This window comes from Vipera berus (genome assembly GCF_964194415.1).
Source record: "Vipera berus genome assembly, chromosome: 7".
Taxonomy (NCBI): Eukaryota; Metazoa; Chordata; class Lepidosauria; order Squamata; family Viperidae; genus Vipera; species Vipera berus.
In genome coordinates this window covers 16,602,518-16,628,167 of record NC_138209.1, presented here as the reverse complement: position 1 = coordinate 16,628,167, position 25,650 = coordinate 16,602,518, and the positions used below count along the sequence as shown (strand labels likewise).

Below are 25,650 nucleotides of genomic sequence, written 5' to 3'. Positions count from 1 at the left end.
GAGGGTAATTTTAAATTTTAGGATGGGAAAAATACATGAGTTTGGATTGTTCTTTTTGCTTGTGCATTTAACTTTCGTTAATCCACTCAGTTAAATTGGAATTATACCTGCGAATGTTGGCAGTCATGTAATCTTGACAAGTCTGTATGTTCGATTTTTTAAAATAACATATTCTGATGCTAATTCAAAATGATGGGGTTACTTGAATGAGTTTATATATAAAAAAATGATCACGGTGGGAAAGACAATTTCTTTAATTATATCCAGAACAATCCTGCTGCTTCATCTCCACTTTCTTCCACTCGGATGGAGCCAGGCAGTCAGGCAAGGAGCAGTTCAGGCAGGGTGGCTGGCTGGCTGGGGAGAGGGGGGATCATGGCTGCTTAGGTGGCTGCCACCGCCAGTGGCTTGGGTTTTGAAGCACCTCATAGGCACTGAAACACTTTTTATCCAAACGGAGACCTGACAAGAGACTGCAAGCTCCATATGCCGGGAATCAGGCGCTTGAGAAACAGAATCTTCTGCTCCGTTTCCAAGCGTGCATTGGCAACCACGCGGTGCTTGCAGTCTGTCAGGTCTCCATTTGGATAAAAAGTGTTTCAGTGCCTATGAATACTTCATTTCCAAATGCCCCATAGGCACTCAAACTGTTTTTACCCAGACGGAGACCTGACAGAGTCTGGAAGCTCCACATGGCTGCCAGTGAGGCACTCAAGATATGGAGCATTTCACTCCGTTTCTAAGTGCTCATTTGCATGCAGACAGAACTTCCGGTCTCCCCAAGGTCTTTGTCCTGGTGAAAATTATTCCAGAAGTCGTGGAAAGGAGTTGGGGGTAGGAGCACGACAAACACCGCAAGAGGTCAGGCTCCTATTCTCTGACTGAACTTGTGCGATATTACGGACACCCAGGAGCTTCCATCCACTCTCCTCTCCCTCAAAGGCAGAAACCGTGGCAGAGAGGAGACAGATCTTTTCAAGGTAAGTGAGTCTGGTGCGGCAGGAAGGAGAGGAAGCATGAAATATCTTAGTCGGTCGGGGAGGCCTTGGGGCCTGTTCCATCACTAGACACCCCCCTTGGACTTTCCTACCCCGAGACACCACATGTTCACTTAACGAGCCACGTGCATGTTAACGAGCAGGAAGTGATCTTGTTCAAGGTACGAAATTCACTCCCACGAATTCTCAAGTTATGAATGGAATGGGCAGGCTCCATTACATTTGTAACTCGAGGACTACATGCAGGGTATTTTTTCTCATAGAAGGCTAAGAATGGCGTTCCAGCACCTTTTTTTTTTGCAAAAAAAGTGCTTTTGCACAAGCTGTGCTGCTATTGGCTTAAGCTTATTGCAAGCTTTGCTCTTTTATGACTCATGGACTTCAACTCCCAGAATTCCTGAGTCAGATATGCTATTGGCTTTTAGAAGCCAATAGGAATTGCTGCTGAGCTTGCCAAAAGACCTGGCAGGCAAATGTTGCACAGGCAAGTTGCAGTGAAGGAGGAATTTTGCACTTCTCCCTGCTCCCCAACTACACCATCTCAACTAGGTAAGTAAGATATTATTTGCAAATAGGATATCCAAGTATGACTCAAGGAAATTTTCCTTGCATGGAGGGAGTAGTGGTTTGTTTCACTTTGTTTTACTTTTCAAATTGCTGTAGGGAAGAAATGATGATTAGAAAAAGGCAGGAAGTTATTTTTATTAGGAAGAATTCATTTATCCCACGCTAGATCTTTGGGAGCTTAGTACCACCAGCACAGAACATTTGCTTTTCTGAAACTTCATTCAAATTCAATTCCTGATAGGGGCATTTGAAAAAAAATGTTATTTATTAAATTGATATGCTGGATGACTCTGAAGTCAAGGAGAGGGCTTGCAACTTCTGTCTGTAGTTATCCATGTTTCTCCACACTGAGATAATCGGCCATTGTACAAATACAGAGCCTATCATGCTTTTATATTTATATGGAACAGATACATTACCTGAAATTTTTGGAATGTGTAAAAAATTTGAACCAGCCCAGAAACTCATTTCCCATTGTTTGTGTATATAGAAAGTAAACCTTGAAATAGATTTGGAAAGAGCAAGGACTTTGATTAAATGGAAATGTTGCTAAGCATAGAACTGTTGAGTTAATTTGCAGCTGTTTCTGCTGTTTTCTTTTTATGTGCTTATGATTTTACATCACATTTTAAAATCAGCCAAATTGAATGGGAATAAGATTGTGACTGAAAGAATACTAATTCTGAAATATAGTAAATATTTTTAACAAGTAACATTAAATTTAGCTTTAGTGTAATTTGCTTGTTTACTGTAGCTAAAACTGGAAATTATATTTCTAAAGCATTAGTTTGGATCATTGGAAAGAAAAAAGATTTAATATTTATGATTCAAAAATATAAATATGTGAGAAACATGTTTTTAAAGACCTTTTCAGCTTGTTCTCATATATACCCTGCCACAAAGGAATAACTAAAATTATGAAATTTAGAATCTACCAAGCTTCCCTCCCATGGACAGAAGACAATCAATGGGAAATGTGAATCTGTAATCCATAGCTTTAGCAGCAATAATAAATCTAATTATGCTACGCATATTTAAGTTAGCCAAACCCTGGAGCAGTGGTAGCAATCTTCTATCACAATGGCAAGCCCTTTAAGATTATATATTGTTAATCATATAAGTGAAGAAATGAGGAAAACTGTGGTTAAAGAAATTGTTTGATCCAATAATATAATTTCATTGATAATTGATGAATCAACCACAATAAGCAAAAAAACTACCCTCATAGTATTTGTTCGATGCTGTATCGCAGGTATGGGAATGAATTCACCAGTAAATTTGTTTTTGGACTTGGTAGAACTTGAAAAAGAAGCAGCAGAAGGAATATTTGATTCCTTACTCCAATGTCTTTACTCTTAGGGGATGACAGAAGATTATTTGAAAAAATATTTGATTTCTCTGGCATGCGATGGCGCCGCTGTGATGATGGGATGTAAAAGTGGAGTGAAAAAATTGCTGTCAGAACGTTTTCCTTCTATTATAGTTTGGCATTGTGCTAATCACAGACTAAAATTATCAGTAGGTGATGCTGCCAAGGAAACTTCAGGAATAAATAGATTCCAATCATTTATTGATAAGCTGTATGTCACATACCATGCTTCACCAAAGAATAGCAGAGAGTTGCATTCACGTGCAGAATTACTGGGGACTGAGCTGCTGAAAATTGGAAGAATTTTAAGTAGCTGATGGGTGTCATCTAGTTTGCGTACAGTTTTGGCTATATGGAATAATTTTGAATCCCTTGTGTATCATTTTAAACAAGCAATGCATGATTCTACAAGAGATAAAAATGATAAATGCACTTATGATGGCTTGAAAAGAAAAATAACATCTACAGAACTTTTATTGGACCTAGGATTGATGTGTGACGCTCTCCAAGATTTAAGTTTGGATCTACAGGACCGCAACATCGACTTGTATAAGGCAAATAAGAAAATAAAAATACTGGTACAAGTTTTTGAAGAAAGAAGACAGAACTTTGGGCCCTATTATAAATGTGCTGTTGCTGCTGTGTGATCTTCACTTTCGTGGAGTTTTACTTCACAAAAGAGATTCAAAAAACGATCCTCCCATTGACCCAAGTATATTTTATACAAAATTGAAAGAGTCAATTGAAAAAAGATTACTTGATAGCAAAGACGATGAGTTGGCATATTGGTCTCGTGTACTTGATCAAAAACATTGGCCTGAAGATCTTAATACTCAACTGACATTTGGAGAAGTGGAAATTAGGAACTTATCAATCAGACTGCAACTAAATGAAAGAGAAATGATTCGTGGATTCCGTGAATACTTTCTCGAAAAGACATATCCAGAAAAACTGTTGCATTTGATACACTGAATACCATTCCTATTTCTTCAAGTGAATGTGAATGTGGGTTTTCACAGGTGAATCTAATTGCCACCCCAACAAGAGCTTCGTTAAAGACTAAGACAATTTCAGCACTTTTGTTCATCATACTTGTCGGACCACCTCTGAGACTTTTCGATCCTTCAAAGTATGTTGATCTGTGGTTACTCAGAGGACGACATTCAGCCATAGATACTAAGAGCAAGGAAAGGAGTCAAGAAGATTTGCCAGACGAGAATTGGACAAATGTTTGGAATTTTCTATGAACATTTGCCTTAAATACAATAAATTAAATGTATGTTAAGAATTGAATATATAATTGTTTAATTATATAAATAAATATATAAATAAAATTATATAAATAAAAGATTAACAAGATGAGAGTTCCGGCACCTTTTTCTTTTTTTTTAGAAAAAAAGCCCTGACTACATGTGTATAAAATCAATTGGACTCTTGGTAGGCCATGGTTTGTTTAGCTATAATTTATTGAAAAGCCACAATTGTTAGGTTTCCACACACATTAACCTTGAATTAATCACATTATTTCTTAGCATTTGTGTGAAGCAGAAATATAAAGAAGCATTTTTTTGTTTTTAACGATGAGATCTTAATTGATCTATTAACTGATTGCACCATAAATTCAAAATATCTTCCCCTCTCCTGAAAAGGGGTTTTTCCAGCGAAGCTGTCCACTGTTCACATTGTGTTAAGATTCTCAACATTGTGAACGATACTCAGAAATTAATTTGAACTAATAACCCAGATGGTTCTGCAGCTGAAAATCTAAGCCACTTTTTAAAATGAAAAAGTCTTATGTTGTCAGCAATTAGCATTACTATACCTACAACTTTAGAGTATAAGTGGTCCTCAACTTATGATGATAACTAAACACAATTTCAGTCTTAAGTCATGGTGATTGTAAAGTCAATCACAGTAGAATAACAGAGTTGGAAAGGTCCTTGGAGTCCTTCCCAACTTTTTCCAACTCTTTTCTCAAACAGGAGATCCTATACCATTCCAATCTCTTCTTAAAAACCTCCAGAGATGGAGCACCCATAACTTTTGAAGGCAACACGTTCCACTGGTTAATTGTTCTCATTGTTAGGAAATTTCTCCTTAGTTCTAAGTTGCTTCTCTCCTTGATTAGTTTCCATCCGTTGTCCTGGCTACTGGTGCTCTGGAAAATAGATTGGCCCCCTCTTCTTTGTGGCTGCTCCTCAAATTTTGGAAGACTGCTATCATGTCTCCCCTAGTCCTTCTTTTTAGTAGACTAGACATACCTAATTCCTGCAATGTTCTTCATATGTTTTAGCCATATATGGCTAAATCTTCTTATATTTTCATCACATGGATGTGCCTGATTTTATGACCTCTTTTTGAGGTGGTCAGTAAGCAAACATAGTGATTGTAAAGCATTCTCATTGTTCAGTATTGTGCCTTTTTTTAAACCAGAAACAGGAAATAAACACTATGATCACGTAATGCTGCAAACAGCCATTAATGTAGGCCAGTTACTGAGCACCCAAAATGCAGTCATGGGACTGCGGGAAGGGGGAAGACATCAGATTTTCAAAACTGATCATCAGTCCCTTTTTCAGGGTCTGTTGTAACTTCAAACTGGTAATAAATCAAGGACTACCTGTATCGTGTATCACCAGAGGTAGATTTCCTTAGTAAACTGAATGTCTTTCCTTGAAATTTTTATATGTACATTCCCCTATTTGTTGGTTACTGAATCCAATACAACTGTTCGAGGATGAGTATAAAACCATTTTTTGAAGTCTTAACATCTATTATGCTTTGGATTAATTCTATGTCTACCCATTTCCACTCATACAAAACAATACAGCTGGGCAGCAAGTTTTGTAAAGCCAACGATGATGGCTTCCATTCAAAACATTTTTTTGGTCACACAAATTTTCTCCTGGAATATTACAAACCTAAGGAGACTCTGCATGGTTAATTAAGAATAAATGTCAATAGAAAAGAATATTCTCACAGGATAATAGCTTTCTGCCAGCAGGGATATGCCAAAAGAAAGATAAGTAAGACAGAGTAGTTTATTAAGCAACTGTACTCTCTAGGCGGTGTGTTTCTGGAGATTATTGCAAGCCTTGGGTGGGAATATAAGGAGCAAGATTGAGGGATGAGTGGCTTTAAGTAGGGGAAAAAAGAAACCATAATCACCCCATAGCAAGTCCCTTGCTGAATCTCTTATTGCTCTTTTGTAATAAAATATAAGGACAGAAAATAGCCAGCCCTGCTCTTTTGTTACAAGTGCAAGCTACAATGGAGTTTTACTGATTTCATTGAAGCCATAATGTTGCACATGTAGCTAGTCTGTTAAGATTTATTGGTTCTCTCAGCCAAGGCCCATTAGATGATTATTTTAAAACAGAGTCCTTTATTTATTTGTTAAATTTATATGCCATCCACCTCATCGATACTTCAACTCTGGCCGGCTTGCAAACAATAAAAAGATAAATATAAAAAAAGATCAGAATGGAATGATTTATATAAAAATTAGAACCAATAGGACAGGGTAAGGTGTCCTTCTTGTCCCATCAACCTCCTCCATAAAAAAGTACCTCCAACTGGCAAAACAAAGTTTTGAAGCCCTTCCTGAAGGCCAGGAAAGTGGAGCAGATCTGAGCTCCGAAGGTTAAAAGTTCTACAGGAAAAGGGGCCATAGTGGATTTTCTCTTTGCCCTCACCAGTTGAAAATCCTTAACAGTTTGGGTCTGAACCAAGCCTTTTCCACTGGAACCAGTGGGAGGAGCCAATCCCATTGGGACAATGTGCTCCTTAGATAGCTGGACCCACATGCCATTAACCTTTGGAGGCATTCAGATATTATGTCCTTGAACCACATTTGAACCCCAAATTTTCATTGCTAAGCAAGGCAGTTTAAGTGAATTTTGCCCCATTTTATGGCCTTTTGTGCCATAGTTGTTAAGTGAATCACTGCAATTGTTAAATGAATCGTGCAGTCGTTAAGTGAATCTGACTTTCCCCATTTACTTTGATTGTCAGAAACTGGCTGGGAACATTACAAATGGTGATTACATGACCCTGGGACAGTGAAACTGTCATAAATGCATGCCAGTTGCTGAGGGCCTGAATTTAGATCCCATGACAATGGGGATGCCGCAATGATTGTAAGTGTGAAATCTATTATAAGCCAATTTGTTGTTGTAACTTTCAATGGTCACAAAATGAATGTTTCTTAACTTGAGGACTACCTGTATTCTAACTGGAGGATATTGTCACATAATTTTTAAAATTGTTTAAAACACAAGCAGCCAAATGATGTGTTAAGAGTAAAAGACCACCAATTTTTTTTAGAACAAGCAACATGTAATCCAAATACTTTAACTTTCACTTCAACTCTCTCCATGCAGAAAGTAGAAAACATCAGTCTTTTAATCTTCTTGTCAACCTTCTACAAAACCTATAAAGACATAATCATGAGTATAGGACCATAAAGAAAACTATGCAATTATTTAATTATTTAAACTAGGATCTATCCTTTCCATCAAGGAGTTCTTAAGTTTGTAAAAAAAAACAACCAACCACGAAAACATTACAACCAATATCCTGTATGTAGTCTCTGAACCATCTTTTTATGATCTAAAAACCTTCCCTAAGAGCAGGCTATAAAACTTTGACAGCAAAGAAGTAAATTTTGAAGCCCTATTTTCCTACTGTTTTTCCATGGACAAACTAAAAAAAAAGGCACAAATACATTCCGCAAAAGCTACCTTCCTGTTGCCAAAACATTATTGTTATATAAAAATGAATATCTCTGAAAATTAAAGATTTTCAAACAATGGCATTTGTTTGTTTGCTTTATAATGTTTAACCCAATGCAGAAAAAAAGCTATACAATACTACCTATTCAAAAGTTAAAACCGCAGAAATTAAAAGTGGAAAAGCAACTCAGGAAAATAGTAATGGAACAAAATAATAACTGAAAGAAAATAATAACCCAGCACCCTAAGTCTACTGAAAAGCTAAGACAAACAGTACATTAGTGGACAGTACAAATATCTCGATTCTATTCATTTGCCAATAGAAATTTCATAATTGTTATTCTTTTGTTTTTGAGACTATCCTTCCTCCCTCCCTCCCTCCCATATCAATTCACCATTTCTTTTATATTGTTGAACAGTGAATGACTGAATAGGTGAGTGGACTAAATGGAGTTGATCTTACCAGTTTTGTCCACCTAGAATAGATACAGAGTTCTTCATTAATTCAGGAGAGAATCATTGTTATCTCCTGCAAGAAAACGTATCTGCTATGATGACAACATTGAAGGCATATAGCTGGTATTGGAAAAGAAAGACAGGACAGACACATAGTTGATGTATCGTTCTCCAAGTTCCCCAATGGCACATTAGTTAGGGTTGCTGAAGCATCTTAGAAAAGTTATTGGAATGCTTCTGGGCCTTGGTTTACTTTAACATCATGTTGTGGTTACTATATGACATCGAAGAAGGCCAAATGTTTTATCTCCACTAATATTTAGGCCAAGGATCCATCCAACAGAATGGTTTTGCAGCAGCTCCTTTGCAGTAAACCCTGAAGTTGATAGCTGCCTTTTTTTTCAGAGAATATGAACAAACCACTTGCTTTTTATCTGATTTGGTCCATGCAGACTTGCCCTTTTTTATCTTGACTGTTCAGATCAAGGGTTTGACAGAGTGCATTCAGCAAGTAGAAAATCCCCTGTAACATCAGGATGCATACTCTAGTCTGTGCCTTAAAATAGACAGATAGACTGTCTTAAAGATAAGATCTATGAGGAACTAAGGAACTTTGTGAATTATTCTTCTATGAGCAATAAGATGGAAAGAAGGTCATCAATCAGCACAACAACTTTCATGTCCAACATTCTTTGATTGCCCTGAAAGATGACTTGTTGTGGGATGGGAGGATAATTTTCCTGGACACGGGAGCCTGTTGAATCATTTAAGCAAAACTGAAGTAGAAGGCCAAGTTCTTCAATAGTTTCATTTTTACATGCAAGGCTGGGTCCACCAAATAAGGCTATCAGGTGATTGAAGTTTGAATGTCATCTTCGTATGAATGATACTCAACTCTGTCATTACTTTGTAATTACTGTCCTGGGTAAAATGATTGGACCAGTATTGGGCTGAATGATCACTAATAATTTGAGACAAATCTTGATCAAATTAACAACTTACAGGTCTACAAACTGGATAAACCCCACTCCTGCCTGAAGAAGTGTTCACTTAGTTTTATGTCTACACTTATCATTGGAGGCTTAAGTAACTTTGGTGGCTCAGAATATATATTTGGCCAACTATAGCTGCTCCACCTGCTGTGGTCCTTCATGAGCAGGAACAATTTAAGCACAATATCCATTCTATGATAAAAAAATGGTTGGTATTGCAGGGCACATTATGTGGAGCTATTGCTGAAAATTAAACAGAAGCTGCAGCTTAACCATTATCTCTCTCCCAGTTATGTACCTATTATGTGGCATCCTACAGCTGAAAGATATACATCATTTTTATTTATTTAGTTATTGTATACTATCCATGTCACTGAGTGGAGACGTAGAAAAATACCTTCTCTGTCAGGACACACTAACTTTGGAGTGCCAATATGGCTGTTGCTGCTTAAACAATCGAAAATTTTACTTCTCCCCCCCCATGCATTTCTGTCAGGCTCCAAAAACCAAGTGAAATAAACTGAGAAGTTTATTTTATTGTTCGTCACCTATAGGCAGAAAACTTGCCAAACTGAAGAAGGCTTCTTGCACCATTAAACATGTACTAAGGAGGGGCCATCTTGACTTTCTTTCTTCCACATAAACTGTTGTCTTTTGCTATTCTGCAATGCACTCCCCCTCTCCTGAGGATCTAGACAACATTCCATCACAATTTATGTCTTAATAGCCATAACCTGACAGCACATTCTGTCTTTATGCCATTGACTATCATATCCTGGTAACTGGCATTAAAATGCTATTAATTTTTATTTCATATGATTGTTTTATAGATTTTATATACTATAGTCTGTCTAAAATTTTAAGGATGTTGGGTGGGATATATATTATAATCTAATATTCTAATATATTAAAATAAATACATACACATAAATGTTTAGTATCTTTAAGCACACATTTGCTCTTCATCTTAATTACTAGGCAGATACCTAAGGGACAAGGTGATCCATCTTTATTTGTTAGCAACTAAATAAATTGCCTTTGTGGATCCTGCTTTAAAATGACTACCATTATGACATAAATTAAGAGCCCAGTCCCATATTTATCAAAGCTGTAAAAATGCACATAAGTGGCTTAGTCTACAAATAATTAATGCAATACTGTTTTATAAAGAAATGAAAACAGAATTCTATGGAACTAATCCTCAAACCTTTTCTTAATGGCATACTACTGTGCCATTCTAGTGCAAAATCCTAGTATTAAGGAGTAACTGAAGCTAAAGCTGGGCACTAAGGAAAGTTTGAAATTTTCATCAAATTTCTGGCAGCTTGCTTGACTCTTGGACTGCTTTTCTGGATTTTGTGTGTCCGTTGGATTCAATTACCCAGTGACTGTTGCCAACCGAGCTTGGAATCTGAATCTGCACAACAGGGGTGCTTTCCAGTGATCTGTTTGGGGGGGCGTTGAATAAACATCTGTAGAATTCTTGCCATATGTGTATGGAAAGGGGGGAGCTCTTGTAGTTATTCCTTTTCTTGCTGGCAGAAGTATGACATGTTATCAGTTGATAAAACACCTGATTGTTCTTGATTTCTGCTAATTAGTTATAAGGTTGGATTGACAAGGACATCCAAAATTGTCCTTTCTTTTTTATACCAATATGGTACATGTTTTAATATTAATTGAGTTTAAAGAGTAGACTCCATCTGGATGTGGAGAACAAAGAATATAATAAATCACGATTCCTGCAATACAGCTATCACTTTTTCTTTTATTCCCTCTGCAGAAGAAAAAAGCTGGGGAAAATGAGAAAAATAATTCACAGTAAAAATGGACAGACTCCTGCCTGGCTTTTGCAAAATTACTTGTTTCCCTTGCAAGAAGCATGCAAAGTCATGTCTTCCTATTTCAGGGAGGAACCCCCCCCCAAGAAGGTAATTTTATCTGTAATTTATTTAACATCCTTAATGGTTGAACTTTCTTTCCAAGAATTATAACACGCCATGCGTCATGATTTAACTGTTGTGTAGCCAGATAATCATCTCAGAAATAAACTACCGTATATACTTGAGTATAAGCCGACTCGAGTATAAGCCGAGACCCCCAATTTCACCCCCAAAAACTGAAAAAAGTTGTTGACTCGAGTATAAGCCGATCCGCCGTTCTGCAAGCCTCTGCCGCCAGCAGAGGCTCGATCTGCCATTTTGCAAGCCTGAATACACAGGAATACCCTGTGTGGCCGCGGCTCTCGGGGAAGCCCTGGCTGTCCGCTTCCTCGCTCCACGCTGCCATTCGGGGCCTGCGCGTTCCCCGGGCAAATCGCGGTGCCCAGCAGGCGAGGAAACACGCCCGCTCCAGTCGCCCCCCCTTCCCTCAGGAGACGCGAAGCAAGTGACCGCCCGGAGCTTACCGAGGACTTGCTTCGGTGCTTCCAGGATCGCGCGCACCTCTCCCAAGCCGCCGCCGTCCGGAGACCTGCCGAAGTTTGGGGAGGTTTGCGGAGGTGCGCGCGCACCTCCCCAAACCTCCCCAAACGTCGCCGGGTCTCCGTTCCTCTGCGCCCTGCCTGCCTGCTTCTTTCCACAGCGGAAAGAAGCAGGCAGGCAGGGCGCGGAGGTCCGGAGACCTGCCGACGTTTGGGGAGGTTTGGGGAGGTGCGCGCGCACCTCCCCAAACCTCCCCAAACTTCGGCAGGTCTCCGGACGGCGGTGGCTTGGGAGAGGTGCGCGCGATCCCGGAAGCACCAAAGCCTCGGCCGCGCACAAGTCCTCGGTAAGTTTTTTTGTTGACTGGAGTATAAGCCGAAGTGGAATTTTTCAGCCCAAAAAGTGGGCTGAAAAATTTGGCTTATACTCAAGTATATACGGTACAAGATGGAAATTGGCCCCCCAGGTTTGCAAATGAATCTGCATATGATTTTTCTTTTTGAAGAGAGCTTCTCTTGTCATTCTTGTGAATTCTAAAGGAATCCCCAGCTAACCGTTTATTTCTTCTCCTTTGTTTTTTTAAAAAATAACAAAAATGAGATGAATTAAAAGGGATTGAATGTGTTCAAAATCCTAAGCATTTTCTCTATGGAGAAATATTAAAATGTCAGGATTAAAACAAACAAAAAATGGTCAAAAACTCCACCGTCTGACTTCTAGGAACAACAAAACGAGAAGGAAAGACCCATCTGCATTACACACTAATCAGACAAACTGCTGCTGAAAAAGGAGATTCATTCCTTTGTCCTTTTGCTAAAGGGACATGTATAAAATCTACTGTGGTAAGAGAGCCACATTAGTCTGCAGTGGCAAATATTAAGAAGGAACCTAATAGCACTTTTTTCCCCAACTAACAAATGTTACTTAAAGGCATAAGCTTTGTGAGTATCAAATTCTTTATAAGAGCCACGTAACAAAATTTAGTAGAAGGAGGGGGATATTTTGGATATGTTTGCCACCTTGAATTATTTGTAAAAACAATAAAAGGGGGGATTCAAATAAATAATAATCAATTGGGGAAAACTCCAAGACACAACTATTACTTTTATATCCTGCTTCTGGGTATGCAGAGGTATTTCAAAATTACAGCAGGAGACAGGCTGTTGGGCTAATGGAGCTTATGGTTTAACTCTAATTGTAGGCCCTGAGCTTCTAATGTGTCCGGCAACATTTCCCTAAGACTCCATTTTTTGGAGGATTTCATAATTAAACAGAATAATTTGGAAACTGGTTACAAAATATAGCACCACCCAAAAATCTAATTTAATAAAGTTCAGCAACACTTTATCATAATTACAGCAACGTAATACTTCAGACTCAAATCTTCAAAAGTGATCTAGAGCTTTTGGCAGTATGACTGTAGCCTCCCCTTAAAACACCTAAAGAGCCAAAACATTTCTACCTTTCCTTGGGGTGTCTTGGCAGGACTTGCAAGATCTTAGCAAACATCTCTGAGGTGTTGCAGGTAGATGCTGCCTACATTTGTCTTCCTATGCATGTCTGTGCTTTGGAGAACAAACCTGAAGCACCAGGCAGCCCTGGTAATCTGGCCTATAGTCTTAGATAAATCCTATCCTATTAGTTGAAAAAAAAGAGATAAAAATAAGCCCAAGAATTAAACAAAAGGAGGCAAGCATATCAATGGGTTTTCTTTGCTGTTTTGAGATTCACCATTCTCAGAAGACAAACTTTTGGGAGAAAAAACATAGTATGACCTCAAAATTCAAATCTGCTCCCAAGTCCTCAAAAGCTCCCTGCATTAGATTTTCTGATTTTTCTAAAGAATTTTCAGTGTTTAAGATGGTTTAAATTATTGAACAATGCAAACCTATTTGGTAGTATGGGTTTGTTTTTAATGCCGAAACTTTTAAATGCAAACATATGCACTTTGACATCATGTGCTATTTACTCTTTCTCATACTTACTAAATATGGACCAATTAAGATGGTCATGCATAATAAGGAAACAGACATAAGATGAACATTCTTTCCTTTTGTCGAGGTAAAGTGTTTTAGTAGATAATAACGACAAGTGCATTCATCAGTGGAAATGATCTCTCTTAACTGCAATCTTCTTTGAAAGTGGCAATTTAAGGAGAAGTGTATAGCAAAGGCCATTACATAAGGCCACATGGTGGCTGACTCTTATGTTTTAAAACAGGGGTCTTCAAACTTGGTCCTTTTTTGACTTGTGGACTTCAGCTCCCAGAATTCCTCAGCCAGCATGCCTGGCTGAGGAATTCTGGGAGTTGAAGTCCACAAGTCATAAAAGGGCCAAGTTTGAAGATCCCTGCACTAGACCAAACTGGCTCTCTGTTATTTAATAGCAATAATAAATATTCCTGTTGAATGTTCTTGCTAGTACACTTTTAACAATTTGGGATGGGTATTTTCCACTCTTGATTTTTCTCTTTTAAAATGTGTAGACAGTTACTGTCGATCAGTGAGAGGTTTGTCTGTTCCAATCACCTCTTGATTGAATTCAAGAATATTAATTCACACAAGCAATTGGGCTGTTTATAAAGTCAGCTTGGAGTAGAGCAGGGGTGTCAAAATGCCGGCATATGTGTCACACGGAAGCCACACCCACCCCAGCTCCAGCAAAGGGAAAAAAGTCACGATACGTCATGACACGTCACGTGATGTGGCGAGTTTGACACCCCTGAAGTAGAGGTTCTTATCGAACACTATTGTAAAAGTACACTAAGAAATCACTCAATTAGTTGCTTTTAAACAGTTTTCTTATTAGCCTGATTTCTACTGATTCATATTTGGATGCAGTAGGTTTCAGTAGCTTGGAATTCCTTCTATGAACTGACAAGGCAATTGAGAAATGTTATGTGAGAAGTTTTATATAAAAATGAATTTTATTCTTTATACTGTTTCCATCTTCCCTTAAAAGATTAACAGAATCATCCACAATGGACTGAGAATCAGCAACTCCACTAGATAATTGTCAGTCAACCTGAAACTTAATTAGTAAAGTAAAAATAGAAAACGGGGGAAATCTTTTACTCAAACTTCCTCAAACCCCCAAATAAGTTACCCAGACCTAATCCACATATCAAAGGATAAGGTCAGTAAACACAAACAGAGTTAATTAAATTAGATCTCCCAACGGAACTGCATTTTCACAAGAATAAACATCATAGATGACATGTACCTACACACACCCATGCCCCTCAGGTATCACCCTAGAATCAGCACGTAGACATTTCCACACCCAGGACAAGCTTCCCTATATAATTGTGTCATTATACCCCATTTCTCTGCAGCTGTCCCTAAAGGCAAACTCTTTACTTTAAGGAATAAATATTTTTTCTTTCCTTACAGCTGTCTGGACCCCATTTTTACTTATTCTTGCACACCCCTCGCTCGAGTTGGAATCCCAAAGTATTCTTTTGACAATTAGAAATAAAATTCAGCCAGCCAGCATAATGTTCCAGTCACCTTCTTCCTTAGTGAAACAAAGGGCCCTGTTCTTTGCCCTTCATCCTGCACATTTGATCAGAACTGAAATGTCGCCAATGCTGGCTACCTAAAAAATATGATTGAAAACTGAATTTCAAAGGTTTAGAAATTCAGTTCCAAAAATACACATGGGAACTCAGCAGCTGCTACCTAGCATGAACCCATGGAGTTGAAGCAAATATAAAATCTGTTACAGGTGGAAACAGTGTTGTGATGTTCCAACTGAAATACTGTAGCCTGCCCCCTTAGTTGAATCCAAATATGTGTATTTTTACTCTCAATGAACTACTTCTTGCTTTCAAGAGAGAATAAGTTTGTAGGATTGTGAAATGACAGTTGGTAGGAAATAAGGAAGATGCAGATTTTTGATACACTGATAGTATGGAATATAATGGGGGGGGGGGGTTTGAAACTGCTTTAGTAACCAGAATCAGACATAGTTTGTCACTCTTCAGCGTATGTACATTCAGGTACAGTTCTGAAATTACTACTGTGTCATGTTTGAAATCAGTTGTTGACAGTGATTTCTTAAATGAACATGGCAATATTTAAAACTTTCCATATTGCCTTGGTTAAGATGTGCCAATCACAATTAATCATAAAAGATTAGCTATTCTAAAACAAATAAACCCCCATACTTCTTCTGCAGAATGGAAAGCAGCTGAGGAATGAACACAGAAGTTAGAGTTGGCTTTGTAGCCAGTCAGACTGTCACTGGGAATTACCATATTTCCCCTCATCCTAATTCTGAATTCACTGAAAGTAGTAAACAATTGGGCTTCTGCTCGTGCAATTTTTGCTAGATTCAAATTGAATATGAAATGCAGGCTGACATTATAAATGAATCTCCTGAGCTGCTATACTTGAATTCAAGGCCCTTTGTGCCTTAATTATTCAAGCATTCTGTACATTCATATACTTCAATATTAAATTATTGTGCTTTTCTTTCCAGCCAAATGAAAACTTGTCCTCCTTTCAGCTGTTTGAAGGAGATACATCTCCCTTAATTCTGCTTGGCTCAAAAGGAATGTGATAGAATATATATTAAAAATGAAACACAATTTTCTTTTGTAAATATGAGTTTATGTTCAGCAATTATGGAAAATATTAGAACCATTACCCTTAGAGAAACGACAGAAGATGTCTTTCAAAACAGTGACATTTCTAATTTTGCATATTTAAAAGGCCTGTGCAGATTGTGATATAGCTTTGTGCGTGTGTTTTAACAGACAGAGCAAATTGTCAAGAGAGAGCCTTGTTCAGACCCTTTACTTCAATGGAAGTAACTTTTGTGCACACACAGGAACCATTCTTTTCCACTGGATCAAAGTGGGTGGCTGCAGCACTTAATAGAAACTCTTCATTGAAATGAATCCTCACTTTAAAGATAAATATAGCTATAAAACGTAACACATAATTCTTTCTTTGAGCACTGCCATTGCCTGCTTATTATTCTGCCATATTCCTTCTGTTGCTCAGTTGAACAAACGTGCAGAATAGGAGCAGAAGGTGATTAATGTGAGTGAATAAACAATACCAGGTGAATTGTGTGATTGGAATGGTCTATGCCTGTTCACTTAGTCGGTATAAAGGCTATTTATGATGCACTAGAAAAGGCAACTTATTCAGAAGAAATGGCTATCCCAAGCAAATGATAAATGAGAATCTCTGTTACACAGAAACCAGCTCAGGAGATTTTGACCGGTCTATAGATGGATCCCTTCTCTGTTGTTTATTGATTACCTATTTAAAGAGAGGGCTTTCCAAAGAGCAAATGTTGGTATTCTAGTTTTATTTCCAGAAGAGAACTGAGTATGCTGGATATTATGTTCTAATTTTCTTATAATTTGGGGATAATTACTGCAGTATTAGGAGAGTGGAAAGCAAAGTTATTATCTGTAATTTTATTTTTAATGATTAATGATAAGTTAGCATCTTTCTGTTGACTTGTAATGCTTGACATTTTACCTGAATGAATGTCTCTCTATTGGTGATGAAACTGAAACAAGCAATGACATTGCTTGATTAGAAAGCATAAGGCATCTTTGGCAGGGAAATACTTGCACTGACTAAAAAAAAGAGAAAAAGTTGAATTTCTTATTCTATTTTTTTTTACTAATTTCCAGAGCTCAATCTTGCATGTTGTTCATGTCTGATTTGTGACAAATCAGGAAGGAAGGAAGGAAGGAAATTTATTATTAAATGCAAGCCAATATTTAAAAGGGAATAGTGGGCATAGATCTGAAAGCTGGAGAGAACAGGGGAAACAAGGTCAGGAGAAGACTTAGTAGGTTTAAGTGAAGTAGAGTAGAAGCAAGGCAAGTCAGCAGAGGACAGATGCATGTCATGTAAGGCAGCTGCAGGACACACAAGTTCTACTGAGGCAGAGGCCAAAGAGGTTGGTTTCTAACTGTGTCTCAGCAAAGAGTCCCCTTCATGCTATGAATAATGTGTTAACAGAGCCCGCAAATGTACAGAAGCTGAACAGAGAAAATCCACTTTCACGCACTCAATTGTAAAAAACCCCTATGCCCTGAAAAAAATATCTTTATTTTAAAGACATGGATTGGATGGGAAATTTTGCCATGAATTTAAGATCACAGGAAAGTCGTCAATATGTACTTTTAATTACTTTTTGCCAGTCCATTGGAAAGTAAGGTCTCAGGTAACGTTCATTCTTCTTCTGTATGTTAACAAGATCATAGATCCTGATGAAATAACTATATTAAACTTCTGGTTACGGAAGGGAAAAAGAGGAAGGACATTTGATAGCTATATTGGTACCACATGTTAAAAATTAGGAACAGAAATATTAAGATATTATAGTATATATTTCACATTCATTTCAAGGGATTCATAATTGAGGGAATAATGGAGAACAAAAGTACGTATAGGGGAAGGGGTGACCTACCTACAGAACTACCATTGTATATAACTTAGATTTTGCTCTTATTCTCCAACAATTCATTGTTTTCATACCATGCTTACTTGTCTAGTCTAGTGAATGCAGGTATATGATATATGAGTTACAAAAATCAGAAGCAGCAATTTCATTCATTCATTCACTCACTCATTCACTCACTCGTTCTTTATTTGCTTATTTATTAAAGCTTCTATGCTGATCGGTTCCCATAAGCTCTACTGAATGCCAAGTTGCTGGATTAAAACATCCAAAATATACATACCAATCAATGAATATTTAATGATTGCACCATATCTAGGTTTAGATTAGACTTTCACATCCCTAAACACATTCCTGAAGAGCCAGGTCTTTATGGTTTTTTGGAAGCCCAATAATATGGGTGTAAACTAACTATTGGGGTAAGTTTTTCCATAGAACCGGGAACTTCAATGAGTAAGCCTGTCCTCAGGTCCCCGTCTCAGAAGCCCACTCTTCCTGTTTCACTGGCTATGAAGATTTAGTCCAGAGAAGGTGATCAAATATCTGGGGGTCAAGTCATGAAGGGCTTTAAAGGTGATAACCAGTATCTGGAATTGCACTCAAAAGCTACCAGGCTAAGCAGCTAATGTAGCTCCTAAAGTAATAGTGGTGCATGGACAAATTTTGATCTGATCATAACAACTTAGCCAACTGATGTTACATCACTGGAAATTTCTTAGTCTAGGTCTTCAACAGCAACCCAATGGACAGTGAATTGCAGTAGTCTAACCATGAGATGATGAGGACACCATTGACCATGCACAACGTTCCTGATCCAGAAAGTTTTGCAATTGGAACACAGGATGTAATTGTGCAGAGGCCACATCCTCCACCTGCTGTATTAGCTGGAAGCTGCAAGTTCAGAACATCCAAATTGTGTCTCTTGGCTGCTATCTAGTGTTTCTGGGATTTTGCAGCTCAAATACAGCTCAATATGGATCCATTCTCTAACAGTTTCTGCAGTTAACTGCTGCTATACATATCTCTTTCCTTAGAATTTTGCCTTCTCCTATATATATCTAGCTAGGTATTATTTCTTCTCCACCATGACCTTATTGTTCCTATTTCCTGTTTGTTCTGGGTATTTAAGGGTCTTGTCCTGATATCCTTTCCAGCTGTTGGCTTTTTTGAAGACCAAAGAGCTGCTGCTTGCTCCTGTTCTACTCTTAAGACTGCTAGGAAAAGAAAATGTTCAATTCCTGCCAAGAGAGATGGAAAGTTAGATGGAGCCCTATGTAGTACTAGTGATTACTGTGAACTAAGATCTCAATTCTTTTCAGTCCACAGTTTTACTACCCAGTTTACTGTCTTTAAGGATGTCAGATCTGCAGCAACTTGTCTCTTATATATCTAGTTGTTTTCATTTTTTGTTATCTTCTAGTCTTTTTTTCTTTCTATAGCAGTTTCCTGCTTATTGATCACTATTTTTCTTTATGTTTCCTATACTTCTTTCTTATTGTGGTCTGTTTTCTTTCTTGTTTACCATTATGGGAAGACCAATAGTTCTTCCAGCTCATCCATCCTCACTTTCAGGAAGCATTTAAGGATTAATCGCAAGCATTTCTCACACAATTTGCTCCCTTGTTTCTCCTTTTCCCAGACGTGTCCTTGTGAACTATTTCTTGTCAGAATGGCAATTTCTAGCAGTCTTCATAGTGTATTTCTAGACTATTAATACACTATATACTTACATTAATTCAAAAGATATATTTCACCAAGTGCATCATGAGATTTATATACAGTAGGTTTCTTACCTTGCTGCACGAAGGATCCATACACAAACCACATGGAGTTGTAGAGTGTTGTTGAGGTCATTGATCCCATCTGAAGCCGTGGAGGATTAAGCCAGTTGAGCAGATATACCAAGAGTCCTACAAGCAGGACTGTGCCAGCTATGCAAGCCCAGAGGGAGAGGTCAAATGGTGCCAAGCAAGCAAACATATCCATGGTCTTCTCAGCCTTTTGTAGCAAGACTCCCACTGAGTAGTCCATGTAGCGAGTTGTAAAATCAACCACGTTTTCCCGATCTGGTGTAATAGTTAATGCAGAAATGCCTATATCAGCTCTCTAAAGGAAAAGAGACAGAAAATTCATTTCCCTTAGCAAGAGAAAAATAGCATCACTTCTGTCTGATTTACAGCCTCTGAAACGTCTCTTGGAAAAACTGTTGCCAAGTTTTGCTTATCTGGCAGTTTGTGTGTAACAACCCAGGGAGCAAATAGGAAGAAAACAGACACAAAGTTGACTATGAACAACAAGATGAATGCATGGAGGTAATGGTTAAAGAGTTGTTACTGATTCAGAAGCAGAACATATTTCAAATAAAGATAGCTTTTAGAAGAATTTGTATTTTTAATTTTTGATGTTTTTATTGACACCAGAGTACTTAACTGAAAAAAATTGAAAAGGTCCTTTCAATAGTCTATTGATTATGAGTTTTGTCCAGAAAATATTTTTAATGGACTTCTCTTATTAGTTTTATATTACATTTGCAAATACCAACATCTCTGTTTATATGACCTTTAGATATAGTGCAAATATGTAGAAAGCTCTACAATTTGATAAATAAGATGAAAACTCCCTCTTAGGCTGTAAAATAACTTTCATTCATTGCTATTGCTATTGTTGTTTTCATTTCTATATTTTATTAGCAATTGCCAGTTGCAAAAGACATAAACACCTAAACAGGTTAGCAGTGCTTTGGGTTCAATAACAAGAGATTCTTGAAGGGCACTCATAGTGATCTGTCTGCAACTTCTGGTACTAAATGCCTCTTTCCTCAGCATTGCACAGCAGCAAGTAGCTGTACAATCTTGAAAAAAGATGCAGATGGTGGGGTTTTTCCCCCCCTTTGAATCCAAAGCATTGCATAGTCCTAATTAGTTCCCAAAGAAGTGATCTTTGTGAATGCCTACTTGCATACCTATAGGACAGGCATGTCAAATTCGTGACATCACGTGACATTGCGCGATGTATAGCGACTTTTTTCCCATTGCCGGCAATGGGATGGGTGCGGTTTCAGCATGACGCATCCGGCCCACAGGCTGGCAGTTTGACATGCCTGCTATAGGAGAACTCTTCTGAAGCCACTTTCTAGCTAGAGGACATGGTTGCTTTAATGCTTCAAGGAGAAATGATTTCCTTATGCCATTAGGCCTATTTCCTTTAGTGTGCTTTGCACAAGTCAGGGTCACACAGTTACTAACAGCTATTTCAAGGTAGCTAATTTCTGCAGTGAGTGAAATTAAAGCCATGGGGTAGGACTTGGGGAAGAAAATACATCTTCTTCCAGAAGGCTTTGCATTGCTACTGCATGTTTCTTTGCGTTCAAGGCTGGATGATGATGCACTCTCATGAAGGGGAAGCAAGATCAATATTGGTCCCAGAATTCTTGGAATGCATCTGTATGTATAAAAGGGAAGAGGAAGAATGACTCCCAGTTATACAATCATAGAAAATTAGCACTTTCCTTTATGTGTGGCAGACCGTACAGGAAAATAAAAGTTCAGGTTTTGAGGTTGGAGGAAGCAGAAAAGTTCTTGCTTAAGGCCTTATCACTTGGATAGTGAAGTCTGCCTGGTTCTATTCAGCCCTTGGGCCGAAAGTCCCCTTATAATAAATTTGAGTTGTGGCCTAAACAGCAAACAAAGTGTGGTGAAAGAGATCATGTTTGAAATGTAGACGGCTATAGCTTTAGTTCAAACTGCTGAATGTCACTGTATACAAATCCAGACAATCTGAACAGAGTTATCAACAACTAGGAGAGTCATATTGAAAATTGAGACAGTTGCAGAATTTTAGACCCAACAATTATTTTTCCAGGCATCTGTACATTTAGTTTATACACTAATATAGCACAATATTGATATGATAAAATAGAATTAAGAATATTACAAATTATGATATGCAAGCTAGTACAGAAATTCCAGCACTAAATGTCATAAAATCAGATAGTCTCAACTCTAACATGAACTGTTTAAGTTCTAATTGGATTCATGATTCAGAATATATTATTTTAAATACAGTGGAAGACTGTGCTTAAATACCTAACTGCATCCTTGATCCATTATAGAAGACTATTCATCATACTTTCGATCTTCCAAAAGACATGTGGATATAAGTGTTTTGAAAATTAACACATACACACCACATAAAAAAAATCACCAAACAAAAGCAGGGAAATAGAGATGATTTGAGGTTACAAGAGATTATGATCCAATTAATTATAATTCTGTCTTTTAAAATGGTGACAGTGATAATTTTTATTCATTGTTAAAATCAGAATTTTAATTCAATTGCCTTATTCAGGAATATGTCCTTGCAATCTGAAAATATAAAAAATATAAAAGATAACAATACTTTTTTTTTACTTTCACAACTTGTTTGTAGGAAAACATATTGATTTATGGTTTTAGAAATCATATTCTGTGCTTTGAAGTCAAAATTGGATTGAAAACCTTTTAGATCTTTCCATTATAGAATAATAACAGACGAGATATAGATCAGGAAAAAATCAATTTACAATTGTTTTCTATTTTAATGTTATTCTTTTGCTAGAATCTTATGCATAGAAATCAAATTTAATTTTTTTTATTTAACTGATACTTTCATGTTATGATAAAACAAAACAAAAAACAAATATTGTACAGAGAAAACCAGAATGAGTAAAGCAATTAAGATGGAAAGTACAATAAGAGGTCACCTTTATTTTTACATTCAGCAGAAAATAAAAAAAAATGTATGCTTATGACAGCATAATTGGATTTCTTCTTAGTCATAATGTTAATAGGATCATAAATCAGATTCACCCATTGCACCAAACCATGGTTTGTTTGATTCTACTTTTGAATAAATAGCAATAGACTGTCATTTTCTCTAGACTAAAAACCATAGGGACAGAATTCATAGATCACTAAGCCAAAATCAAGTAAGACACACTGCAGCATAGTATTGGTGTAGGAATTCGATCCTAAAACAATATTTAAAAAGTCATTTTATTTATTTAATTCCATTTATATCCCGCCCTTCTCCGAAGACTCAGGGCGGCTTACAACCTTAGCAGTAGCCTTCATTCTATGTATATGCCTGCTTATTAGGCCTTTCACACACACACCAAGCGGCATTATTACAAAGTCAGCTTAATTGCCCCCAACAATCTGGGTCCTCATTTTACCTACCTCGGAAGGATGGAAGGCTGAGTCAACCTTGAGCCTGGTGGGACTCGAACCTGCACTAATTGCAGGCAGCTGGTGTTACTTAAGGAGGCATTAGCCCACTGCTCCACCAAGACAAACTCTCTTCTGAATCTTGGAATTTCTAACCACATCTATAAATCTCTAACATCTGTCAATCCAGTTTCTGCAGGTTCATAACAATTAAAAACCATTCCATGCTCTGAACATTTTTTTTATCATGAGAAAGCTTTGCCTAATGACTAGCAGAAACTGGTTGCCTGCCAATGATATTGGTCCAATCCATATTTTTATCAACAGAAAAAGCAAAATGTTTAACTTTGCTTGAACAATGTCTAGTAGATTTTGTTAATACAACTCAATACATTTTGTCTACTTAATTTTTTTTACCGTCATGGTGTAAAAGAAAGAAAGACTTTCCCTTTAATGAAAGATAATTCATTTCAAAAATGCCTTTTAAAAGGCAAGAGAACTTTGGTGAAATTGTTGGAATAGAGTGTGATGTACCTTCAAGGAACTTGAATTTCATTACTATTCTATTTTCAGTATCGATTTCCTTCCCATACATCACTTAATCTGAAGTTCCACTGGGTTCAGCTTGGGAAATGTGGGCAACAAGGGAAGCTTCCATTCCTGTTCGTGTTGGAGGTGCCTTTTAAGGTGCTTCCATGTTGAAAGGATTAGCCGGCAACATCCCTGTTGCCTGGGGGATATCTGTGGGGGCTCCTTTAGTGTCAAGGAACTGGAGTGAGTGATGGGAGCTCACCCTGCCCCAGAGCAGCAGCTGGGTCTTTAACATATGCTTGCTAACCACCAACCTAGCATCCTAACCACATGAGTCACCATGCTTACCAAGGGAACCTTAAAAGTGACAGACAGACATGTAACAAAGCCAAAAGAATTGTGCCACCAATAACAACTAAGCTTAGAAACACCAACAAGAGAAACATGAAATAAATTCCTAAGCATCTCAAAAATAAGAGCCTTGGTGGAGCAGTGGGCTAATGCCTCTTTAAGTAACACCAGCTGCTTGCAATTATTGCAGGTTCGCATCCCACCAGGCTCAAGGTTGACTCAGCCTTCCATCCTTCCGAGGTAGGTAAAATGAGGACCCAGATTGTTGGGGGCAATAAGCTGACTTTGTAATAATGCCGCTTGGGCGGGGGGGCGAAAGCCTTTATAATAAGCAGGCATATACATAGAATGAAGGCTATTGCTAAGCACATTTGATTTGTGCTTAGATTGTAAGCCGCCCTGAGTCTTCGGAGAAGGGTGGGATATAAATGGGATTAAAAAAAAAGTTTGAAAAATGGACACTTATTTCACAAGAATAGGAAACTTCCAAGTGCATTTCGGTATGGCATTACCTTTCAACCCAAGAGAGACACTTGAAGAACATTTGAAGACACTTGAAGGCATCTATTAGCAAGGAAAAACAGCTGGGTGCATTGGAGGATGAACAGAGAGAGGTAGCTGTTGCTCCCAGTACTGTCACTGTCTCTGTTGCTAACTGGTAAACAGGTTCTATTGCCCTGCAATGAGCTGTACAGTATTATAACTTTAATTTCCTAAAACATTATGATGGAACAAATGTGTAAAGCAAAAATATAGCCATAGTTAGAATCAATGTCTCCTCATAATTCACATCAATCCAAAAAATGCTATTGTCCATGATAGCAAATGCAAGCGGGAAGTTAAAAATAATCGAGAAGAGCATTTCATCTATTTTCTTCCTAATGACAGGTAATCGCTTAGCCAGGTCTGTGTTTGAAGCAATTTTATTTAAGTCAAGCTAAATTGGTCAATTTGAAAATAGCTGAAGGAATGGAAAAAGCAAACAAAAGAAACAGAGGGGGGGAGGGGAAAGTCCACCTAAATGCTGAGTTTCAAAGAAAAGCAAGGAGTTACCTCTAACTAAGCAATGCAAAGATGATTACAGTTGAACAGGAAGACAAAAGTTTTATTTAAGACAATTATAGAAAACCAAGGTAATAATTTATGTGAAGACGGATGTGATAAAAGGCAAGGTAATATATCCAGTGAGATCAAGCAGAGTGAATGCACTCTGGATTCCATTGATAAACAGTGTTACCTAATGGTTTTCAAGAAATATACTTAGTTGTGGCACCTATTCTTTGGAAACACATCCTCCAGATATTCATACATCTCTTATGCTATTGATCTTCAGAAAGTCATTAAACTTGGTTGTTCTCCCAGGCCTTGGGATCAGGACATTGTGGAGTCCCTATTAGTTGAGTTTGTTTTTACAGTGTGTTGGATTGGTTGTGTGGTCAGTGATGATCTTTTTATATGGACTGTTTTCTTATTTTCTGTTTATAAGCTACCCAGAATCATTGAGGAGTTGGGTGGCCATGAAATGAAATGAAATAAATTTACATTGGAAAGTAGAACTAAAGAAGCAATGTTGGAAATATTCAGAAAAAGTTTA

General features: G+C 37.7%; 1 protein-coding gene across 2 annotated transcripts in view; it reads right to left on the bottom strand.

Moving 5' to 3' along the window:
* GRID2 (glutamate ionotropic receptor delta type subunit 2) overlaps nt 1-25,650 on the bottom strand; it is a 1,115,417-nt gene that overhangs the window by 224,542 nt on the left and 865,225 nt on the right. For both annotated transcript variants that reach the window (XM_081332056.1, XM_081332057.1), the window contains exon 11: nt 19,764-20,076. In XM_081332056.1, coding sequence (XP_081188182.1) covers nt 19,764-20,076 — 313 coding nt within the window. The remainder of the gene's footprint in view (nt 1-19,763; nt 20,077-25,650) is intronic.